This window comes from Saccostrea cucullata, unplaced genomic scaffold (assembly GCF_032062105.1).
Source record: "Saccostrea cucullata isolate Sc308-1 unplaced genomic scaffold, CSIRO_AGI_Scuc_v1 ctg1604, whole genome shotgun sequence".
NCBI classification, from domain to species: Eukaryota; Metazoa; Mollusca; class Bivalvia; order Ostreida; family Ostreidae; genus Saccostrea; species Saccostrea cuccullata.
In genome coordinates, this window is record NW_026940905.1 from 47420 (window position 1) to 72813 (window position 25394).

The 25394-nt window shown below is 32.0% G+C and overlaps 1 protein-coding gene across 15 annotated transcripts; it reads left to right on the forward strand.

Moving 5' to 3' along the window:
- The first annotated feature begins 265 nt into the window (after positions 1 to 265).
- On the forward strand, positions 266 to 25394 carry LOC134256617 (uncharacterized). 15 transcript variants are annotated; one of them, XM_062739294.1, is made up of 16 exons: positions 1446 to 1539; positions 5186 to 5292; positions 5886 to 5932; positions 7186 to 7338; positions 8478 to 8607; positions 12415 to 12483; positions 12784 to 12852; positions 14826 to 14894; positions 15385 to 15528; positions 18319 to 18372; positions 18726 to 18953; positions 19443 to 19493; positions 19595 to 19783; positions 20448 to 20502; positions 20617 to 20670; positions 24019 to 25389. In XM_062739294.1, exons 5-15 carry the CDS (start codon positions 8502 to 8504, stop codon positions 20621 to 20623), a joined length of 1041 nt encoding a protein of 346 aa, XP_062595278.1. In that variant the 5' UTR covers positions 1446 to 1539; positions 5186 to 5292; positions 5886 to 5932; positions 7186 to 7338; positions 8478 to 8501; the 3' UTR covers positions 20624 to 20670; positions 24019 to 25389. The 15 variants fall into 15 exon arrangements, 12 of the variants coding, with proteins under 12 accessions (XP_062595277.1, XP_062595288.1, XP_062595283.1 ...); XM_062739295.1 differs by lacking the exon at positions 7186 to 7338; XM_062739296.1 differs by lacking the exons at positions 1446 to 1539; positions 5186 to 5292; positions 5886 to 5932 and adding an exon at positions 6055 to 6461.

Below are 25394 nucleotides of genomic sequence, written 5' to 3' on the forward strand. Positions count from 1 at the left end.
GAACACTATAATTTAAAACAACTTACTTGATAATACTGAATGAAAATCTATCCATTCTTGATTTGATCGTAATCGCTTCGCTCAAAACTTACCAAAACTGAATGTTTCATTCTGTAAATATAAGTATGCACTGTTTATTAGCACGTTTTATTGGTATTTATTTTTGTTTACCATAGTGCATACACCCGAATGTAAAATGTATCCCCGATTGACCTTCAGAGAGTGCAAAATCACTGTAAGATCACGCCCCTTTTTACAAGGTTAATCACATGGTCATGATATCTTTTTGTGATAAGCTTATTTATTTTTGGCACCTGATCCCACCTCTATTGTTTCGTGTTTGCTCTGCTCTTATTTTGTATATTGTTTAATGGACTTTGAGATTGAATACTGTTCGTTATCTCCATATCCTTCTTTTATCTCACTACATAAATTTTCTAGATTATTCTATTATTTTGTATATCATTATCATCAATCATGGATAAACTGAATCAATCGGCGGACGTATCTCAAAAACAAGTAAGTAAATTATTTCTATTAATAATAACAATTCAAGATCGGTTTTTTGAAAGAAACTGTTATAAAATTCTGGCCAGCATTGCATATCAAAGGAAAAAATGGGATTTTTCTGATTTTTTATTTTGTTTTTCCTCATAAAATTCACCTGTCATGGTATATGTTTAAAAGTTTATATTATTCTTTTAGCACCAAGCTTAGATATTCTGAAATTTGTTTCCATCTGTTAACTTTCACTGAATGTGATGTATTCATATTTGTTATTTTATTGGACTATTAAATAGTATTTTCAAAGTCTATTTCATTTTCCAAGTCTTAGTAGAAAACAAATCTAAGAATTATGCTTTTTTCGAAACTTCTGACATGAAATTAAGTCACTTCTAAAGAAAGAAAAAGGTGTTTGTACCATCTTTTCTGAAGAAAAACACGATTGCTCAGATATATTTTTTTTTATATTTTCTCATAACAAAAAATGGCGGATGCCTATAATGCAATGTAATTGTGTTTTGAGCATGCACCATCTTGGAGCGGATGTATGACATTCATCCTTGCCCAATCATGTTTATTTTCTCGATTTATGCAATCAACTTTATCATGAAATTTTTATTCCCCAAAAAATGTCGTTTTTTCTCCTTTTTTTTTTTTCCATTTTTGGACGATCACATCATACACTGTACATAAGAAACGTAGCTGCACACTGGAAAGCATACAGGTCATGGAATGTCAGATTAGCATTTATTTATGCGAATTATTTTTGTCATTACTGTTATTATCAAAATGGTATGTCAAGTGTGAAAGAATAAAAACAACAAACAAACATACAAACTAACTTACTAAAAACTACCAAAAAACAAAGAAAGGAAAGTCTTCCATTATATTCCAAATGCTTATTTTTAAAACTAAATTTCATTTATTTTCATTATAATTAGTTTGAAAATGGGAAAGTTGAAGAAAACGAGGCAGAAGACGGTATGGTAGGTACAGATGAAGAATGTCGTTCTACCTCAGCTGTTAAGGAAGCAGGTGAGGAAAGGGGTCTTATGTTAAATAGAATGAAAGGGGTCCATTTCTGGCTAAATTTTCATGAGGCCTGGCCTGGGCGCTATAGAACTCATAATTAGATGAGCTCACTTTGGATATCAGTCTAACTTTTACCAAAGGAATATACACAGGAAAATTGAGACTTAGAGATCAAAAGTGCGCTTGTCTAAGTTTTATGGCCTCGGAGCCAGATCTGTTCTTCTTTGGGTTGTGTTTCCCATTTCAATTTTTCTAGCTAGAAAATCAAAGTTTGAGACATGAGAATATTTAACGAAGAGATATTATTAACAATTTGTCCAAAACAAAATGACTGATACCATTGTATAATCTTTGATACTTTTACTTACTATGAAAGTTTTCCCTATCATTGTTTTAATATTTAAGAGACGAAATTATTCTTAAATTTTACACCAGTGATATAAATTTCAGATAGAAAATGGAAATGTTACATTTCCCCCTTTCTACTATAAATTTGGGTAATTGTATCTTGTGGGTCTCCCAGGTCTGTTTATCGGATAAAAATATAAAATATTAAATAGAAATATAACTTTTTGAATAAAACTTTTATTAAATGAATTATATTGTCAAACATGGATTATTCAACGGTAATGATACAATCGGCGTTGGTGTCGGCATCGGCGTCCCAGGTAAGTTTTTGGAGCAGTTTTTTAAAAGTACTTCTATGCCCTATATTGAGTAGACATACATGGAAGATGCTTCCAGTGTGTTTCATTGTACCATTCAAAGTTTCAGATGCTGCAATTCCAGCAAAGGAATGGCCAGGTTAATGTTTTTGGAGCAGTTTAAGTTTTGGTGCAGTTTTTTTGTTGGTCTCATTTCCAAGCAAGTATAAGCCCTATGATAACAAAACATGATACATCCAAGAATGCACAATACAGGCTAGCTTCGGATGCTGAATCTGACCTACAGTTTCCGGATGAGTGAACAGGTTAATGATTTTGGAGCAGGTCTCATTTCCAAGTACACTGCTATGATGCCTCTATGATGCCTATGTTGACCAAACTTGTATAGATGATTCATCCAAGGATGCACATTACCAGGCTTGCTTCGGATGCTGAATTTGACCTACATTTTCTGGATGAGTGAACAGGTTAATGTTTTTGGAGCAGGTCTCATTTCAACGTAACTATGAGCCCTATGTTAACTAAATGTGCATAGATGATACATCTAAGGATGCCTAATACCAGACTTGCTTTGGATGATGAAGCTGACCTAGATTTTACGGATGAGTGAACATGTTAAATTTCATTTCACTATGAGCCTAAATTTGCCTGGGTGGGGTGATACATCTAAGAATGCAAACTACCAGGCTTGCATCGAATGCTGAATCTGACCTACATTTTCCGGATGAGTGAATAGGTTAAAGTTTTTTTTATGCAGGTTTCATTTCCAAGTAACTATGAGTCCTATGTTGAGCAAACTTGCATAGATGATACATCTAAGAATGTGCACTAATGGACTTGTTGTGGATGCTGAATTTAACATACAGATAATGGACCAGGTAAAAGTTATGGGTGCAGGTCTATCACCAAGAAACTTTAAGGCTCATATTAAGGGACTCCGATCCTCAACCAGTAAGGACAACTCTTTAATTTATTATATAATTTTAAAAGTCTCAAAATGAAGCTTGAATATAAAATTTTTTCATGCAACAATTTTCATTATATACCTTTTAATGTGTTTCAAGGTTCTTTGAAGTTCTCAGAAAGGTCTAATTAAAGTCAAAATTTTTACCCCGTAAAAAGTTTTAAAATCACATGTATCAAGAATTTGATGTTCAATTAAATCTAACCATATATGCCAATGTTTATCAAAATGATATGAAATTAGAAGTGATTTGTGAGCTTTGCAATGACAGAATAATCTTTATACACTTTGAATTGCAAAATGATAGAAGTAAATAAAAAAAAATAAAAGTATATAATATGTATAAAAATTGTGGAATATCTGCTCCGTTATTAGCAGACTTATTTTAATATTCATATGAAGCAGAATTCATAATAAGTCTTATGCGTGAAAAGTAGAAAACACTTGCTGTGGCCTTCATCTCGACATATTCTCAATTAATAATGATAATTTCCATTCCTACGTCGATACTATATATCCTGGTGAGCATGAGATAAAAGATACAACAGAGTCTGACACTTCTGCTTCATATTTGGATATTTTACTTGAAAAGACACTAGGATAATCTAACAACCAATCTATATGATAAACATAATTACTTTACATGTAACTTTTCTATCGTCAATTTCCCTTACTTATGCAGCAATATACCTTCGTTGTCTGCATACGGAGTATATATATCTCATTTGATTCGATACGCAAGAGCATGATCTACGTATGAACAATTTCTTAAACAAGGTGATTGACAAGCAAGTTGATGAAACAAGAATATCATCAGTCTCGTTTAAAGTCATCATTTCGTAAGTTCTATGGTTGATACAATTACCTTGTCAGCAAATACAATTTATCATTGAGTCAAATGCTGACTAACGTTTTTCATATTAATTTTTAGTCTATTATTTATACACTGAATTGACGACGGATTTTTTCCCCCGTTATTTCCTGATTATTTCAACGAGCACACGTCGTGTGTGACCGGTCGTCAGGGGATGCTTACTCCTCCATGGCACCTGATCCCACCTTTGATGTTTCGAAGGTCCGTATTTGCTCTGCTCTTATTTTGTATATTGTTTTAATGGACTTGGGAAGATTGATACTGTTCGTTATCTCCATATCCTTCTTCAAAACCCTGGATACCTATGATTTTTAATTGATCAGACTTGAATTGGAAAATGCATAACAGGTGTTTTCATTCGTAATTCCTGAAAATATGGTTGAGATTTGCTAATTTTCACTATATAATATGATTACCTTTAAAGATGATCTTTGAAGAATTATTATGGGTAAAAACACGTTATTTTGAAAATTCAGTGACATTCATGTGAGGATTATCAATTAATCAATACTTGATTTTCAGAATCTGAGGATCGGAGTACCTTAACCAAACTTGCTTTAATGATGCAACAAGGGATGAAAACTCTTAAAGTCGCTATCAGACCTGGGATCAATTACTTTGAACTGTAATGCATTAAATTACAATTACTTTGGAATTTTTATCACTACAATTAAAAAATTATTACAATTACCATTACTCTCATTCAAAAAAGTAATTAATTGAATTACAATTACTTTGTTAAAGTAATGAATTACATTACACATTTCATTTTATAAGAGAAAAACACAAAACGTATGGCTACACAATTTACACCTATCAATTAACTATCACACTTTTTGTCTGATTAAAATGCTATCCCTCAGATCTATAAATCAGAGCGGTATTTTGATTTGGGAATTATGTATCATTTTCATGTAGTTTACCAATCCAAATAACAGTTGACCAAAAAAGTAGATCAGAACACTTTCAATGTTGTAGGTTTGTTCAATATCTGATGTTAGTTTCTCTGATTTTTTTTTTTAAATAAATAAGTTATCAAACATTTCCTACTATAGGTTTTATGTAAACAGATAATGCTATAAATGTAAAAGGAGTACAGTATTAAAATCTTTATGAATTAATTAGCACTACTAATTAACTTAACAGGTATAATCAATGAAGCTATAAACTAAACACAACCAAAGGTGATAATTACAAGTACCTAGATGTAGGGTTCGAATTTTCAGGCCATCAGCTACCAAAAATGAATGATGGTAAATATATTAGTCTCTATTTATATTTTGCCACAGTTTCTCTTTGTGTCTACAATAAATCATTAATTGCATCATGTTTACCATGTCCATTTTACCAGAGTGAAAAAGGAAAAAAAGTAGAAAAATATAATTCGTATCTTAATTTAACTGGAAGTCTCTCTCTATATATATATGTATTAATGTCACTTTTTGTATTTTTCTTTAAAACCTGTTGCATAAATTTAGCATTTTTTGATGTACACATTTAGAATATAGGTTAATTTGACTTTGCCTAACTTAAAGACAAAGTTCTTTGAGATGAGCTCTGTATTCCCTGATTACCTATGTTTTTTTCTTACAAATTTTATAGATTTTGGATATAATATGTGAATATATAAACAAAATTATCTTTTCTAAAGAAGAAAATATATGTGTAAAATTTAGGAAAAAACAAGAATTGGTAATAAACACTATTATTCAAAAATTTGAAATTCAAATAAAAAGAATTTACGTAACTTCGTTGACTTTGGCTTTTCTATTGTTTGGATGTGGATAGAAAGATACGAATAGGGAATATAACAAACTACTAATTATACAATATCGAATTTTAATAGTTACATAGTGAATGCTCACTCCAGCATAGTACCTCCAGTAAATAGAGGTAAGTGTTTTCCTAATGCAAATTACCACAATAGATGTAATAAGTATACAAATATACACTAATATAATGGAATCAAAAGTTCAAGGTTAATAATTAAATCTATTTAACATTAATATTTTGATACATGTACTTGATTAAACGTATTTGGTTATTGTTATCTTAATTATGATGCAAAGATCCAAGAAGGTTTTGCAGAAATATTAACCTAGTAAGTAAGGAAAATAGAATACAACACCCCATCAAACTATTGAAATATAGTGTAATATAGGTTATATGTGTTTATTTGATGTTTGAATTACTTTAAATTTTTAGTCCAAAAACTTATTAAGATTTAGAGCTTTAAATATTTATTGTATTACAAACCAATCCGTATAGATTATGAATATACTATCTAAGCAATGGTGTACTATATAATTTTCACAATATGACAAACTGCATGCAGACAATTAAAAATAAAAGAGAAGCACTAGAAATCCAAAGTAAAACAAGAAATGAATTTTAAAAAATGACTTACTTCGCTAAGATCCAGGTAACTTTAATGAAAAATATGTAACTTTATGAAGGTGACTTGCTTTTCTTTTGTAGGAATATGGATAGAATGATACGAATATGGGATATCCCAATATACTTATTGTGCGATATCCAGTTTAAATAGTTACAAAATGAATTTTCTCTTCACCATAGCACCAACATTTTAGAGAACTAAATGTTTTCCAAATGGAATTGATCATGATAAATTTAATTAGTATACATACAGGTACACATATATAATAAAAATCAGAGTTTCAAAGTATATAATTAAATTACTTTTTTTAAAAGCCTTTGATTTAACATGTGTTATCTATTTCGACTTATTTGGTAAATGTTATCTTAATTATTGATGCAAAGATCCTAGAAGGCTTCATAGAAATATGAACCTAGCAAGTAAGGAAACTAAAAGAACATTAAAAGTCCATATTTAATTATAATATAATAGAGAATATATTTTTTTCTTTGACCGGTTTGAATTATAATGAATCTTTGCATCAAAATCTTTAAAGGTTAAAACTTAGAGCCAAAATCGTTTATTGTATTACAAAACCATTGTTGTAAATAAGGGATATATTGTCTTAATATTGGAGTACTGTATTATTTTCACAATATAAAAATGCATGTAGGCAACAAAAATACAAGAAAAGCACTTGATATTCAAAGTAAAAAAAAAATAATGAATGGAAATAATAACTAAAGTTTACTTTTGCTTTTCTTTTTAGGGATGTGGATAGAAAGATACGAATATGGAATATCCCAATCTACTAATTATGCGATATCTAATTTCAATAGTTACATTGTAAAATTACTCTTTACCATGGCACCAACATTTTACAGAGTTAAAAGTTTTCCTAATGGAGGGTAACATGAAAAATGTAATTAGCATACAAACAGCTACACATTTATAATAATATCAAAGTTCAACGTTTATGATTAAACTCTTCTGAAAAGCGTTTGATTTAACATATGCTATCTGATTCATTTTAATTGGTTAACGTTACATGTAATGGTGACATTAAATATTGACGAAAAGTTCCTTGAAGGCTTAGAAATATGAACATAGCTAGTAGGGAAACTAGAAGAATACGCCCTATCCAAAGTCTATATTTAATTATACTGTAACATAGATTATTGCTACTTCTTTGATAGTTTGAATTAATATGAATCTTTACTCCAAAATCTTTTAAAGATTTAGAACTATTTTTTGTAGTAAAAAAGCATCGGTGTAAATTATCGATATAATTTCTTATCATTGGAGTACTATATTATTCCCATAATATGAAAGACTGTATCCATGCAAATGAAAATAAAAGACAAACGCTTGAAATTCAAAGTAAAAGAAATAATGAATGAAAAGAGCCTTATTTGGCCCTGAGAATTTCTGAAAAATCAAAACCGATTAGTTTAAGTTGCAAATGCAGTATTTATCACTTGGAGTGTTGGCGAACATGTATCTATTAATCACGGCGTAATTTCACATCTAGTAAATGCATTATGACGTCATAAAATGTGTCATTTTCGTCATATCCTGTAAATTCCTTTGAAAATGACCTAAAGTTGAAGCATTTTTTTCAATATTTTATATAGAGCACAACCTCTGATCCAAAATATGCAAATACATCATGAAAGCTCTGTTTCTAAAGATAAAAAAAAACATGTTTTATTTTTTGGATCGTGGGCTGTGCTCATATTTTAATTCTTTGCTGAAGGTAGTCAAATAGGCATGTTTTCTGCAAATTTCAAGAACATAGCAATTTCTCAAACCTGTTTTCCAAAATCTGGATTCTCAGAACAAAATTTTATAATAGAAAATGAAAGAACCAAGTGTCTACTTTATTTTGATATATGAAATGGGAAAAAAGGGTGATAGTTAATTAATTGATAGAAGCACAGCGCCATAAGATGGCTCTTACTCTTTTTAAAAAAATACTTACCTAGCTAGGATCCAGATAATTTTAATGAAATATACGTACATGTTACTAAATTAAGTTGACATTTGTTTGTCCTTTTTTAGAGATATGGATAGAAAGATACGGATATGGAATATTCCAATCTACTAATTATGCGATATCCAACAATAATACTATGTAATAATAATAACAAAGTGAATGTTCACTCCACCGTAGTACCTCCAGTTAATAGTGGTAAGTGTTTTCCTAAAGCAATGTTACCATGATAGTTGTAAATTTACTTACCTCGTCATTGGTCATTTGGAAAATTATTTTGTTAAAACAAATTCTGATTGCAAACATAAGTACTCTGAAGTTGACATCAAGAAGATGCTTGAGTTTCTGATTGACAATATCTATGTGGTTTTTGGAGACCAGGTATTCCATAATCTATTGGAATTCCCATGCGTACAAATTGCGCTCCGTTATTAGCAGCCTCATTTTGATATACATGTGAAGCAGAATTTATGCAAAGTCTTATGCGTGAAAAGTAGAAAACACTTGCTGCGGCCTTCAACTCGACATTTAGATATATCGACGACGTATTGTCAATTAATAATGATAATTTCCATTCCTACATCAAAACGATATATCCTGGTGAGCTTGAGATAAAAGATACCACAGAGTCCGACACTTGCTTCATATTTGGATATTTTACTCGAAAAAGACACTAATGGTAATCTAACAACCAAGCTATATGATAAACGTGATGATTTTAACTTTTCTATCGTCAACTTCCCTTACTTATGCAGCGATATACCTTCATCACCTGCATACGGAGTATATATATCTCAGTTGATTCGATACGCAAGAGCATGCTCTACGTTTGAACATTTTCTTAAACGAGGTAAATGACAAGCAAGTTGATGAAACAAGAATATCATCAGTCTCGTTTAAAGTCATCATTTCTGTGGTCGATACAATTAATCATTGAGTCAAATGCTGACTGACTTTTTTCATACCAATTTTTAGTCTATTATTTATACACTGAATTGACGACAGATTTTTTTTTCCCGTTATTTCCTGATCATGTCAACGAGCACTCGGCGTGTGTGACCGGTCGGCAGGGGATGCTCACTCCTCAATGGCACCTGATCCCACCTCTGATGTTTTGGAGATCTATGTTTGGTCTGCTCTTATTTTTATGTTGTTTAATGGCCTTTGAAATAGAATACTATTCGTTATCTCCCTATCCTTCATTTAATTAGTATACACACAGATACACATATATAATGGAATCAAAGGTTCAAGGTTTATAATTAAATCTTTTTTGAAAAGCCTTTGATTTAACACTTTTTATCTGATTCGACTTATTCGGTTAATGTTGTCTTAATTACTGATGCAAGGATCCTAGAGGGCTTCTTAGAAAGATGAACCTAGCAAGTAGGGAAACTAGAAGACAACACCCCATCAAATGTATATATGTAATTATAAAATGATATAGACGATAACTATTTCTTTGGTATTTTGAATGACTATGAATCTTTACTCCAAAATCTTTTAAAGATTTAGATTTAGATTTAGAACCAAAATATTTATTGCATTACAAAACCATTGGTGTAGAGATATATTGTGTGAACCTTAGAGTACTGGTTTATTTTCACAATATACAAAATGCATGTAGTCAATAAAAAATAAAGAAATGCACTTGAAATTCAAAGTAAAAAGAAATGCTGAATGAAAATAATAACAAGTTTACTTTCGCTTTTCTGTTTAGGGATGTGGATAGGGAGATACGAATATGGAAACATAGTGAATTATCACTTCTCCATGGTACCCCTAGTTAATAGAGGTAAGTTTTTTTCCTAAAGCAAAGCTACCATGATAGATGTAATTAGTATACACACAGATGCACATAAAAAATGAAATCAAAGGTTAAAGGTTTATAATGAAACCTTTTTTAAAAGACTTTGATTGAACATTTGTTATCTAATCCGAATTATTTCATCATATAAAGTTTTTATTTAATTAAAAAATAATATAGATTATATACTGAAAGGAAAAAGAAATGCATATTATACTTTTAAATTGAATTAAAACTATTATTTCGAAAATACTTCCAGTATTGTTATCAAACATTTTAATTCATCTTTAATCCACAAGTAACCAAAATCTTGTGTGACTTTGACTGATAATTCCTGAGTTATTGAAATTGATATGTCGATACCCCCCAAAATTAAAATTAAAATTCTCATAATCTCTCTTGCACATTGGTAACAGCCTTGATTTTCCTGTGCATTGAGTTCACCAGAGCATTTATCTTTCTCATAAAATTATTATTCAACCCTTCCGACAATAGTCTTAATGATTGAGAGTAGCTGTATTATTCCAAAGCTAACAAATCCCCCCGCCAAAGGAGTGCCACGAATTTTGTTTTAGGATAGAATTTAGAGAATCAAGCTGGTTTGGTACACGTAAATGTTTGTGAGAAAGTCTCGACAAACACTGGCTACATTTTCTTTGTGTAAACATGCTAAAAACATTACGCACATGACGCGTACGTGCGCGCGTGAGAGTGAAATCGACGTAAAAGTTGCCAAACTCGCGTACCAAATTAGAGCAGAGAATTTCTGACAATTTTAGGGTGAAAATATTGGTATGATAGTATGCTGTATAAATATCGGTTTCAGTGATAATACCTTGACAATAACCGAGTTGACATGATGAAAAGCCCTATCTAGATGTGACGTTGTTACGCGTCAACGTCACCGTCATGGTTGGTTGGAAACCTTTTAAGTTACTCTCTGACAACTGAAAAACCATTTTTTGTTGAGAAGTTTAAAACAAACTGCACAGCAACATGTTGTTGCCTTTTTATTCACTTACACAATTCAATTACTGGAACCAGTGTAACTTCCGTCAGCCATACCATGATTGCACGAAATTTATACTGATTGCAAATGCGGAAAACGATGTCTATAACTCTAATGCATCGATTAGCACTACAAAATGTGATCATAAAATTGTCATCATGAACATGCACATGTTTTTGGCTTTTTATCACTTCCCCTACGTGATGCCATACATTTCATGGTTGAGTAGTTTTGACCAGCAATTTTGGTGCAAAGTCAGAAAAATGCATATATGACCAATTTTCATAATTTTCGGCCACATAGTCAAAGATTTTTCGCATATTATGTTCTTATGCGTTTCTTTTTCCTTTCAGTATGTATTTCTTTGACCGGTTTAAATTACGATGAATATTTTATGAAGATGCTCTTATTAACTTAACTAAAATCATTTGAATTGTTTTGATGTGTCATTAACTTTATATAGCTATTGATTACTTTTGTACTTTTTTTGGTTACAGATGGACATGAAAAATGACGATTCTGATATATCTGAATGGAACGATTCTAAGCTATAAAATCGATTTATTGTTTTAGTATTATCTCACAACACTTGGGCACGTCCAGTTTTCAGGAAAACTGTTTCCCTCGGGGAACCATAAATTTGCTATTTCCCACTTACCTATTCCCTAATTATATAATATCAAATGTTCAAAAGTTATTCTTAAGAATACGTTTGGCTAAGGTCTGCTCTGTTAATTAAAGGTTTGCGTATTATTGATTTCAAAACCCTTGAAAGGCTTTATAAAAATATCACTTTATCAAGTCTGGTAACTTGAAGTCAACTCCCTTTTAAAAATCTATAATTCATTATAGAATATTTTATTTAACTATAGTTTTTTCTTTGATTGTTTGAATTACTTTGAATGGTTACTTAAGAAGTTTTAAAACTATTAGAGGCTCAATATTTCTCATGATTCATAATAAATGTTGGAAGTCCATTATATTTAGCATGAACATAAGAGTAATATTTTCTTTTACAATACGAAAAATTGCTTGTATGCAATCAAAATAAGAAATAAAATTTAAATAAAAAAAATACATTGATGAATTATGATAAAAAAACTTTGATTAACTAAATTAAAACCCATTGTCTTGTACAAAAGTAATATTATTTTTATGAAGCTATTGGTCACTTTTGTATTTTTTTCAGATATGGACATGGAAAGTGATTATTCCGATATACCTGAATGGGAAAAATCTGAGCTTTCCGATTCAGATGGTAATTTAGTATTATTTTTTATATATAATTTATTATGAAACTTTAATGAAGATGCTCTGTAGAGATTTTGAACCTTGATATTTCTCGTATTACATAATCTTTGTTGTAATTTCTTATCAAAATAAAAAGAAATTGCATGAAGGCAATATATATCAAATAAAAAAAATATTGAAATGCGACGTAACAATATTTTTATTAATTGTAATAAAAATTCTTATTAAATGAACTATAATCTTTTGAAAGTATTGAGTTATTTTATTTTTACACAGCTATTTACTATTTTTGTTTCTTTTATGTTAGAGATGGACATGAAAAGTGACGATTCCGATATTCCTGAATGGAACGATTCTGAGCTATCCGATTCAGATGGTAATTTAGTATTATCTCACAACACCTAGCAACCTCAATTTTTCAGATATAAATTATACATATATCACATGGCTTCTATGGTGACATACCAGAATATTTGCCTCGAAGTGACAGGAAAGCCCTGGAGTGTTATGTCACCCAGTGCCAAAGGCAGAGGGTGACATAACACTCCAGGGCTTTCTTATCACCGAGGGCCAAATATACAGGTATAGTCGCCCGAAGAGCCATGTGGTATTTGTTATATGACATTTTTAAAATTGAAAGGAACTTTAAAATCATTTAAAATCGTTAAAATGTACACATATAATCCAAAAATGGCTACTTAACGTTAAGAAATACGCTGTGTTTTTTACTTTTGCTTAGCAACCGAAAATCATAAAATCTCGAACCCGAACTAACGTAACGTAATGTAAAAACACGTGTACGTGATTGAAAGGATGACATAACTGTTTCCGTCGGGGGTGACGTAACTGTTTCCAATGAATTCCCATTATTCAGGGTTTTTAGCGAAACTTATTAAATTATTACATTTGTGATATTATAAGAAAACTTATTCAAACATGTTATATAATTTAATATCAAATGTTAAAACGTTATTCTTAAAAAATCATTTGTCTTAGATTTACTATTTTAACTATTGGTTTGCTTATTATGGATTTCAATGCCCTTGAAAGGCTTCATAAAAGTGACACTCTACCAAGTCTTGTAACCTGAAGTGCGCTCCCATTTAAAAATATATACTCAATTATAGTATATTTTATTTAAGAAGGATATGGAGATAACGAACAGTACCCAATCTCAAAGTCCATTAAACAATATACAAAATAAGAACAGGGAAACCACGGACCGCCAAAACATCAGAGGTGGGTTCAGGTGCCATGGAAGAGTGAGCATCCCCTGCCGACCGGTCACACCCGCCGTGTGCTCATTGTCATATTGTCATATCAGGAAATAACGGGGGAAAAAATTCGTCGTCAATTCAGTGTATAAATAATGGACTAACAATTGGTATGAAAAACGTCAGTCAGCATTTGACTCGATGATTAATTGTATTTGCTGACATGTTTCTTGTATCGACAAAAGAACTTAAGAAATGATGACTTTAAACGAGACTGCTGATATCCTTGTTTCACCAACTTGCTTGTCAATAATTTACCTCGTTTAAGAAATTGTTCATACGTAAAGCATGCTCTTGCATATCGAATCAACTGAGATATATATACTCCGTATGCAGACGACGAAGGTATATTGCTGCATAAGTAAGGGAAGTTGACGATAGAAATGTTAAAATCATCACGTTTAACATATAGCCTGGCTGTTAGATTACCATTAGTGTCTTTTTTAAGTAAAATATCCAAATATGAAGTAAAAGTGTTGGACTTTTTTTATCTCAAGCTCACCAGGATATATAGTATCGACGTAGGAATGGAAAGTATCATCATTAATTGAGAATACGTCGTCGATATATCTAAATGTCGAGTTGAAGGCCACAGCAAGTGTTTTCTTCTTTTCAAGCATAAGACTTTGCATAAATTCTGCTTCATATGAATATAAATATAAATCTGCTAATAACGGAGCGCAATTTGTACACATTGGAATTCCAATAGATTGTTGGAATACCTGGTCTCCAAAAACCACATAGATATTGTCAATCAGAAACACTAGCATCTTCTTGATGTCAACTTCAGAGTACTTAAGTGTGCAATCAGAATCTGTTTTAACAAAATAAAATTGCAAATGACCAATGACTAGGTAAGTAAATTTACGAGTTCCATTTTTATTGAAGAAGCAGCTGTCAATGATATCAAAAAGCCTTGATTTTAATTTGTCGTGGGGAAAGTCTAAATTCAAAATTAAAAATACATCGATAAATCATAATAAAAAAAACTTACTTTAACTATAATGTTTTGCCTTTTATTGATGTTTTACTAACTTAATAAAGCTATCATTTACTTTTGTATCTTTTTTGCTAGAAATGGACATGGAAACTGACAATTCCGATATTCCTGAATGGAACGATTCTGAGCTATCCAATTCAGATGGTAATTAAGTATTATCTCACATCACCAGGACACCTCCAGTTTTCAGATATATATAATTTAATATAAAATGTTGAAATATTCTTCTTAAACTCATTTTAAAAAACATAAGAATTTGTTTGTTTTAGGTTTACTGTCTTAATCAATGGTTTTGCTAATTATTAATTTAAAGACCCAAGAAATGTTTCATAGAAATGCCACCATAGCAAGTCTAACTTTAAAAAATCTTAACTTAAATATAGTACATATATGTATACCATATAAAACTATGGCTATTTCTTTGATTGTTTCAATTACTTTAAATCTCTACTCATTAAGATTTTTAGATAAGTTATTCAAACTTCTGTTTGATTATTATTGGTGTAAAGGACCGTCAATAATGACGATGAATTATTTAGAAAATGATTAACTACACTCTGTAAAGTCCTTGTTTATCTAATTAACTTTAACTAAATCTAGTAAGTTAAATACTATTTTCTTTTCCTTTTGTTAGGGATGGATATCGGCAGTGATGACAGTTATGATTCAGGAATACACGAACCTAATGATTTTCATCTGCCTTTTTCTAACTTCACCACGGCATCTCCAGTTTACAGAAATAAGTTTGTCGCTAATGGAATTAACCGTGATGGAAGTGGTTAGTGTACATACTAATATAGCTATAGAATTATTGCATTTTCCTTTTATTTAAGCTAAAACGATGGCTAAGCTACCGAGGGAGCAAACTAATCATCCAACCCTCAGGGACTGTATTTGAATGAGACTGAATCATTGTATTGACTAAAAAAGCAAAATTTGATTAATATATGGTTTAATGATTAAAGTTGAACATACAATCTCAATTAGCAGTTTATAGCTATTGTAAACATTAACTGTTTGCCAAAAGTAACGAGGTAAACAGGGTTGAATTAACATTACAGTAGAAATCTATTTGAACATTTTGAAATTCAATTTAGTTGAAATTTTATTTGCTGTAAAAAACATAAGTATTTTTATAGGAAAATTTTTGAAAAGGAGGAGGATTTGCAGACAAAAAAATTGACCAACCCCTATGAAAAAGGAGACCATTCTCTTAAATAAATTGCCTTTGTGGGTTGAGGTGGTGCTGATGGAGAAGGATTTAAATTAATTAGTGTGGACCAGTCCTTTCAATTGAATTTTTTAACCTAAATCATAAGTAAAAGTTTACATTTAGAGAAAAGGTTGTATTGTAGGACCCATCCTCCACAACATCCCCCATCCATAGTCATGCATTGCATAATCTTATGCTCACCAAAATAAGGGTCGTAAGCGAGTGAAATATAAGTATGTTCATGTAGGTGTGCTTGTGTATGTGTGTGCCTGAGAGGGTTTATGTGTGAAATAGGATGTGTGAGGGTATGTGCGGATACAAAGGTATGTGTGTGTGTGTGTGTAGAATTTAAAAACCTGACAGTGCTTCATACGATAATTTAGTATTATTCATTATATATAATTTAGAATGAAACTTTAATGTACATGCTCTGTAAAGATTTTGAGCCTTGATATTTCTCGTATTACATAATGTTTGTTTCAATTTCTTTTTAAAATAAGAAAAATTGCATGTGTGAGTGTATAATTTAAAAGCCTAACAGTGCTTCACCTGTTCCAGATGCAGGATGTCAACAGGAGAATATTATTCAAGCTATTCAAGAGACTGGAGCTAAACAAATAAATGTTAATTAACAGAGATAGCCTAAAAGTAAAATAGACACAATGCCAGCTGTATTTTTTTTTACCAACTCTAATGTTAACAATTCCTAAAGAAAGCAATCTTAATGATTTGCAAAAATTTGAACATCATTTGTTGATTAACAAAGTAGATACAGAATTAAAAATTCTTCATAATATAAACAAGCATCATGCCTTTTTTGTTAAAGTATAGAAAATACCGTCTTTGTAAGAAAACGCGATCAAGTAAATACACTCTGTAGAGTTGCGAAGTAAGGAGTCAATTTTTACGTCGCGGGTTCGAATCCCACTATGGGACGTGAAGACCGGTCCTTCGGATGAGATCGTATAAACCGAGGTCCCGTGTCGCAGTAGGTGCTGGCACGAAAAAGATCCCTCCCTGCTCAATGCCTCTGAGTGCAGAGTATAGGACAAAATTTGGAGCTCTTCTCCGGCAAATGGTGGCGTCTCCATATGAGTGAAAAATTCTCAAGAGGGACGTTAAGCAATATACAATTAATCAATCAATCTTTATTGAAAAAACTCTGCTTTTAAGGGACTCCGATCCCCAGCCAGGAAGGACAACTCTTTAATTTATTATTTAATTCAAAAAGTCTCAAAATGAAGCTTGAAAATTATATCTTTTCATGCAACAATTTTCATTATATACCTCTCAATGGGCTTCAAGGTTCTTTGAAGTTATCAGAAAGGTCTAATTAAAAGTCAAGATTTTTACCCCTTAAAAGCATTTTGAAATTGCTTATATCAAGAAAATGATGTTCATTTTAATCTTACCATAGATACCAATGTTTATTTACATGATATGAGATTAGACGCGATTTATGGAACTTTCCAGTGTCAGGAAAATCTTTATACACATTGCATTGTAAAATTATCGAAGTAAATAAAAGAAAAATTAAAGTACAATATATGCATAGGAATTGTGGAATTTCTTGAAAAACATAACACACGTCTTGTTTACATATTAACGGTTGGGAGCTAAAAATCTGACTTGTATCTCGACCCTAACAAAAAAGTACTATAGTTAACTATAGTTTACTATAGTTAACTATAATAAATCAAAGTGTCAAAGTTATCACTATAGTAAATCAAAGTTTTCACTATAGTAAATCAAAGTATTTTACTATGAATTTCAGATAAATAAATTTTATTTTTTAAACATCCTACACATACTTTATTGAAATTAAAATGAAGTATTCCAAGTATTTTAACATATTTTATCAAAAAAGTACATCATTAATATGTAATTTGAGATATATTAAGGCTTTAAATCTTCAAAAAAGTCCTAGAGTAAAGTTTCATAGTAAATCAAAGTTTCAAAGTTTTCACTATAGTTAACTATAGTAAACTATAGTTAACTATAGTAAATTTTTGTTAGGGGACAACCGAAATTCAGATTGTTGATGATCTTTGGAAACATCTTTCTTAATTATAAGTATTTGTAAACATAAAAAAATGGAAATTGAACTTGAAATGATGCCATATCTTTTTGTTTTGCGATTTGTGCAATTTTTGTATCCTTTTTTTTTTTTTTAGATAACTTGAATTTTTAAATGGATTTTTACTTAGACGTTTGCTTTTGAAAGTAATTTTGTTTGCATTCCTTGTCATTTGATGCCAGACCATTTTGCGTTGTTCTTGTTTATCAATATTGTTATTACATTAAATGTTTATAATATGTATATTTATGATCAACTGTTTTGTAACATTACTTTAGTCACTGATGAAGATGTTCAGGAGAATGCTGGTCAAGCTGTCCAAGAAAATAAAGGTAAAAATGAAAATTTTAATTCGATCAACAGAGATCGCCTTAAGTGCTCCTGTGATTTTCATAACTTTAAGTATTGCCATTTCTTTTTTTTATCTTGCAATTTATATAAATTCAATTTAGGCGTAAAGTTTGGTGAATTAGGTGGTGAAAGCAGCTCGAATGCTCCTGAATGCTCTTTCTTTGGTCGCTTACTTTTGAAAGCAATTTTTAAAACTGCTAAATCTTGTTTCAATCCCATGTCATTTGACGCGTTGATTATAATTCTTTTGCATCATTATTCTCTATATTATTAGGATATTTTATGTTTGATACATAAATACATGTAAAATCAATTGTTTTTTATGCTGATGCAGAAACCCAAGAAGGCATTGATAGAAAGGATCTCCCAATAGGAGTACCTGCCAGAGGCATGGATAACTGCAATCACAATGACCCAACAGAACAAGAAACCCTTGGTCTTCAAGGAAATGCGATCATACCAATTCAGAAAGGAAGAAATCAACAAGCGTACAGTGCTTCACTTGTTTCATATGCTGGATGTCAACAGGAGAATATTATTCAAGCGGTTCAAGAGACTGGAGGTAAACAAATAAATGTTAATTTGATTAACAGAGATTGTCTTAATATTCAGTTGATTTTCTCAACTATAAATGATACTATACTGTAAACCAACTTTTAATATTATATTTACATTTCGTATAAATTTCTCCTAAGATTCTATACAAAACAGAATACGGTTCATTTTCTCATGAACAACCATGAATGAGCTTGAATATCTTCATTGTTAGGTCATGATACTGCAGTCGGCATAAAAATATAGTTCAAGCTGTTTTGCTTTAAAAATGACAATTCAATGGCCTAAATTTTTGACAACTCATCAGAGAAATAATGTAAATATAAGAAATGAATTTCATTTTTGAAGATTCATGAGGTATATGAGCTACAACGTTTCCCGCCTGCATATTTATTATGAAGCGCGTTAAATTCAATTCTTAACTGAACTTAAAATGACTCCTTTTCATTTTGTCGTGGGATTTTTGCAATTTTCATTGTTTCTTATTTTTTTTAAGCTGATGAAGAAACTAAGGAGAATGATGGTCAAACAATCCAAGAGAGTGGAGGTAAAAACAAATACTAAACCAATAAACAGAGATCTTTTTCAATGTTCGGATGATTTGCTTTTTAATTTTATATGAAACCAATTTTTCCTTGTATTTTGTAGGAGTACCTGCCAGAGTCATGGATAACTGCAATCACAATGACCCAACAGAACAAGAAACACTAGGTCTTCAAGGAAATGCGATCATACCAATTCTGAAAGGAAGAAATCAACAAGCGTACAGTGTTTCACCTGTTCCATATGCTGGATGTCAACAGGAGAATATCATTCAAGCTGTTCAAGAGACTGGCGGTAAATAAATAAATGTTAATTTGATTTACAGAGATTGTCTTAAAATTCAGTTGATTTCTCAACTTTAAATGATACTACATTGTATATATTTTTGTAGTTCAATTTGTGCAATTTTCAATTTTTGCTTTTTGATTGCTTTTTCATAAATACTTTAAGCTAGACCGTGACTTTTGAAGGGTTAAGGCGAGTGCTTTATAATTCACATAGATACATATCCCAGCTACAAAACCTTTATTTGGTTTCTTTGGAAACCAACAACTTTCATCCTTTGATCTTGACTATGGAATTTGACCTACCTTTCAAAAAATTATCGTTGGCCATAACTTTTGAACAGGACTCTGTATTTCGTTTTGAAAAGACTTACTTTAGGTACCAACATATTAGTTTGCACTTAAGAAAAGTTAATCTTCGATTTGGTGCCTGCAGGTGCATAAGTGTTTTACAAACACATCTTGTTTTAAAATGAAATGTGTTTTGAATTTGTAAATTGTTCTCTCCGTAAACGCCTTCTTTTGAAAGTAATTTATAAGAATTTAATTTTTGGCTGTCCATGTCATTTGATGCCTGGTTTAAGTTGTTTTGCATTGTTCTTTCTTGATCTATACTGTTTAGACATTAAAGAGCTATGTGTTGTATGTCTATTTTTTTTATAATCTTACTTTAGTCACTGATGAAGAAAGCCAGGAGAACGTTGGTAAAGCTTTCCAAATAGAGTGGAGGTAAAAACGGAAGGTTAATTGCATCAACGGTGATCATTTAATTTCTCTACTTGAAATGATTCCATTTTCTTCTTTCATGCGATTTATATATTTGTTTTTATTATCTTACTTTAGCAAATGATGAAGAAACCCAGGAGAATATTGTTAAAGCTATCCAAGAGAGTGGAGGTAAAAATAGTGAATTCAATAAACAGACATCGTTAATATTCAGGTTATTTTATCAGCACGGAAGGATAATAATGGAAAATGGAGTTGGCATTTTTATGTACATTAGTTTTAGCTCACCTGAGCCGAAGGCTCAAGTGAGCTTTTCTGATCACATTTTGTCCGGCGTCCGTCTGTTTGTCTGTCTGTCTGTCCGTAATCTTTTCACATTTTCGACTTCTTCTCAAGAACCGCTGGGCCAATTTCAACCAAACTTGCCACAAAGCATCCTTGGGTAAAGGGGATTCAAGTTTGTTCAAATGAAGGGCCGCGCCCTTTTCCAAGGGGAGATAATTATGAATTAGTGAAAAATTATTGGCATTTTTAAAAAAATCCTCTTCTCAAGAACCACTGGGCCAGGAAAGATGAAACTCATGTGGAATCATCCTCAGGTAGTGTAGATTAAAGTTTCTTCAAATCATGACCCCCGGGGGTTGGGCGGGGCCAAAATGGCCGACCAAACTTTTACATAGAAATATATAGGAAAATTCTTTAAAAATCTTTTTCTCAAGAAATACAAAGCCATGATTGGTCTTATTTATATGGACGCATTCTCAGGTAGTGTAGATACACGTTTGTTCAAATCATGACCCCCGGGGGTAGGGCGGGGCCACAATGACCGACAAAACTTTTACATGAGAAATATATAGGAAAATTCTTTTAAAATCTTCTTCTCAAGAATAACAAAGCCATATTTTATCATATTTATATGGAAGCATCCCCAGGTAGTGTAGATTCAATTTTGTTCAAATCATGTCCCCTGAGGGTAGGGTGGGGCCACAATGGTCGACCAAAGTTTTACATAGAAATATATAGGAAAATTCTTGAAAAATCTTCTTCTCAAGAAATACAAAGCCATGATTGGTCATATTTATATAGAAGCATCCTGAAGTAGTATAGAATCAAGTTTGTTCAAATCATGATCCCCAGGGGTAGGGCGGGGCTACAATGGCCGACCAAAGTTTTACATAGAAATATAAAATTCTTCAAAAATCATCTCCTCAAGAATAGTAAAGCCATGATTGGTCATGGGACTTCTTTTGGATTAAAACTTTTCAATAATAAACCAGTTTTCTACTTTTTCCTAGCCACAGTGCTCAGGTGAGCGATGTGGCCTATAGGCCTCTTATTATTTATTTTTCTGTTTTAATAAAAGACGACATTTCCTTTTTTGTCTAAAATTTGACAGGGTAAACATAAAAGAAATCTAGATATTGAAAATTTTTCATTTTTACACCTTTTTTTTTAGCTCACCTGAGCCGAAGGCTCAAGTGAGCTTTTCTGATCACATTTTGTCCGTCTGTCCGTCCGTCCGTCTGTAAACTTTTCACATTTTCGACTTCTACTCAAGAACCACTGGGCCAATTTTGACCAAACAAAGCATCCTTGGGTGAAGGGGAATTTAAATTGTTAAAATGAAGGGCCAAGTCCTCTCACAAGGGGAGATAATCAAGAAAAGACAAAAATAGGGTGGGGTCATTAAAAAATCTTCTTCTCAAGAACCACTGGGCCAATAAGGCTGAAACTTATGTGGAGGCATCCTGGGATAGTGTAGATTCTAAATTGTTCAAATCATGACCCCTCGGGGTTGGGCGGGGCCATAATGGGGAATCAAAGTTTTACATAGAAATATATAGGACAAATTTTTAAAAATCTTCTTCTCAAGAACCACTGGGCCAGAAAAGCTGAAACTGATGTGTAAGCACCCTGGGGTAGTGTAAATTCTAAATTGTTCAAATCATGACCCCCAGGGGTAGGGCAGGACCACAATGGGGAATCAAAGTTTTACATAGAAATATACAGGAAAAATATTTAAAAATCTTCTTCTCAAGAACCACTGGGCCAGAAAAGCTGAAACTCAAGTGGAAGCACCCTGGGATAGTGTAGATTCTAAATTGTTCAAATCATGACCCCCGGGGGTTGAGCGGGGCCACAATGGAGAATCAAAATTTTACATAGAAATATATAGGACAAATTTTTAAAAATCTTCTTCTCAAGAACCACTGGGCCAGAAAAGCTGAAACTGATGTGTAAGCACCCTGGGATAGTGTAAATTCTAAATTGTTCAAATCATGACCCCCAGGGGTAGGGCAGGACCACACTGGGGAATCAAAGTTTTACATAGAAATATATAGGAAAAATATTTAAAAATCTTCTTCTCAAGAACCACTGGGCCAGAAAAGCTGAAACTCATGTGGAAGCACCCTGGGATAGTGTAGATTCTAAATTATTCAAATCATGACCCCCGGGGGTTGAGCGGGGCCGCAATGGAGAATCAAATTTTTACATAGAAATATATAGGAAAAATCTTTGAAAATCTTCTTCTAAAGAACCACTGGGTCAGAAAAGCTGAAACTGATGTGTAAGCACCCTGGGATAGTAAAGATTCTAAATTGTTCAGATCATGACCCCCGGGGGTTGGGCGGGGCCACAACGGGGCATCAATGTTTTACATAGAAATATATAGGAAAAATCTTTGAAAATCTTCTTCTCAAGAACCACTGGGCCAGAAAAGCTGAAACTGATGTGGAAGCATTGTGGGGTAGTGTAGATTCTTAATTGTTAAAATCATGACCCCCGAGGGTTGGGCGGGGCCACAATGGGGAATCAAACTTTTACATAGAAATATTTAGGAAAAATCTTTGAAAATCTTCTCAAGAACCACTGGGCCAGAAAAGCTGAAACTGATGTGGAAGCACCCTGGGGTAGTGTAGTTCTAAAGTGTTCAAATTATGACCCCCGGGGGTTGGGCGGCGCCACAATGGGGCATCAATGTTTTACATAGAAATATATAGGAACAATCTTTGAAAATCTTCTTCTCAAGAACCACTGGGCCAGAAAAGCAGAAACTGATGTGTAAGCACCCTGGGATAGTGTAGATTCTAAATTGTTCAAATCATTACTCCAGGGAGTAGGGCGGGGCCATAATATGTATTACAAGGGGGAAATCTGGTAAAGAACAATATGACAAAAGATTCTCAGGTGAGCGATGTGGCTCATGGGCCTCTTGTCTTTAATAAAACGTGAACAATGATACATACATGCATATGTCTACCTTACTCAATATATATTTTTACAAATAGAACTTTATTGTTTACTATAGGTCTTGCATCATGAAATGCATCTTACATTAAAAAAATTTAAATTTTTGCATAACTCTTACCCCTATTGCATTCAATCTTGCCTGATTAATGATGCATGCATATAAACGTTAACATTCATTATGTGACAGAACTACTGCTTACCAATAGATAATTTTTCTCAAAGTGATCTTAGTAAACTTTGAATAATGGACTTAATTCTTACTTGTAGAAGTACTGGGGCAGGGGTATTCCGATGTTGATAATGATGAAAGCGATGATGCTTCCGATGGGAATGCTTCTTCAGATGCCGATTCTTGGTCAAGGATACTGTTCTATTAAGACACAAGTCTTAATAGCAATCAAGAGATGAACGAAAAAAAAACTTTTGCTATCGGCCCAGGCCAAAACATTTATTAATTTGTCATATGTACTAGGAACACGTGCTTTTGTTTATTATGTGCTAATAAAAGCGACAGTAGCTATTGGTCAGTATTTAAAGGCCGATACCTGTAGAACAGGTGAACAGGTATTCAATTGGATCACGCTTTTAACTCATTCGAAGGTTTTGCTTTGCGACATTCACACTCACCCACCCACCCTCTTAATTCACCCTCTTGTATTTTGTTTTGAAAAAAAAGTTTATTTAAACGATTGATCAAATTGCTTTAATCACTAGAAAATAAATGTTTTGTACACAACGGATTAATTGTCAAAGATGGGAAACAATTTGCTAAGTCGCTCTAGATAAATAAATTTTATGTAAAATTTTATATAAATGTAAGATTGTGTATTGGTACCTATTAGCTACATATAGTCACAATGTGTTTACAGACAATTCTAACTTACATTTATTTTGCATAGGTTTTACTTAAACTAGTCGATTAATTGTACATTATAATTTAGGACACTTGCGTAAGTTTGTGAGAATGAGTCCGCCATTCATTTTGTTTACCTCGTAATTGCTGCGGACTTACAGGTTTCCATAGTTTTTTCAACATAAATCGATGTTGTTTTTTATCTATGGTTTTTCCTGGGCGGCGAGGGAAGCATAATTATATTCATACATGTTTTATTTTATGTTTTTAATCAGTGAAGTGAGGAAATATAAAAGCATTGTGTTAAAATGCATTTTGTACTGTGATGTGTGATTAATTATTTTTTGATATATTGTAGAAGGAAGGTAGAGAATCGGTACCATTGAAGACTTGTGTTTTGTAAATGGATACGTCTAATAAATACTGGCAAGCAAGCGCTTCTATTCCTATATAGACAAGTGTTCTTGTTTTGATTGTAAATAATTTATGTTTGTTTGAGTGAAACGCATTAGAACATAAATGCTGTTTAATAAATACTGCATGCTTCATAAATTTTGCTACAGTATCTTACTTCTTAATTCTGCTTAATTGTACTTTACTGACAAAACAAAACATCTTTCAACAAGTGTTAATAACCATGATTTTATGTTTCTTTCTGGATTGTAAACCTGTGACTCTCAATATGTAACTCTTCTTTACTTACAACTGTTTTGTACTTATAAGTAGAATTTCTTCATAAATAGAGAACATGCAGAACAAAAGTCTTTTTCATTAATAATTGTTGGTGGTT

Excerpts from the sequence above, each read along its gene's own strand:
- LOC134256617 (XM_062739293.1), top strand. The coding sequence starts at position 478 with ATGGATAAACTGAATCAATCGGCGGACGTATCTCAAAAACAA. Across the intron at positions 520-1,445 it reads CGGACGTATCTCAAAAACAA|TTTGAAAATGGGAAAGTTGA; the intron begins GTAAGTAAATTA and ends CATTATAATTAG. Across the intron at positions 1,540-12,414 it reads CTCAGCTGTTAAGGAAGCAG|ATATGGACATGGAAAGTGAT; the intron begins GTGAGGAAAGGG and ends TATTTTTTTCAG.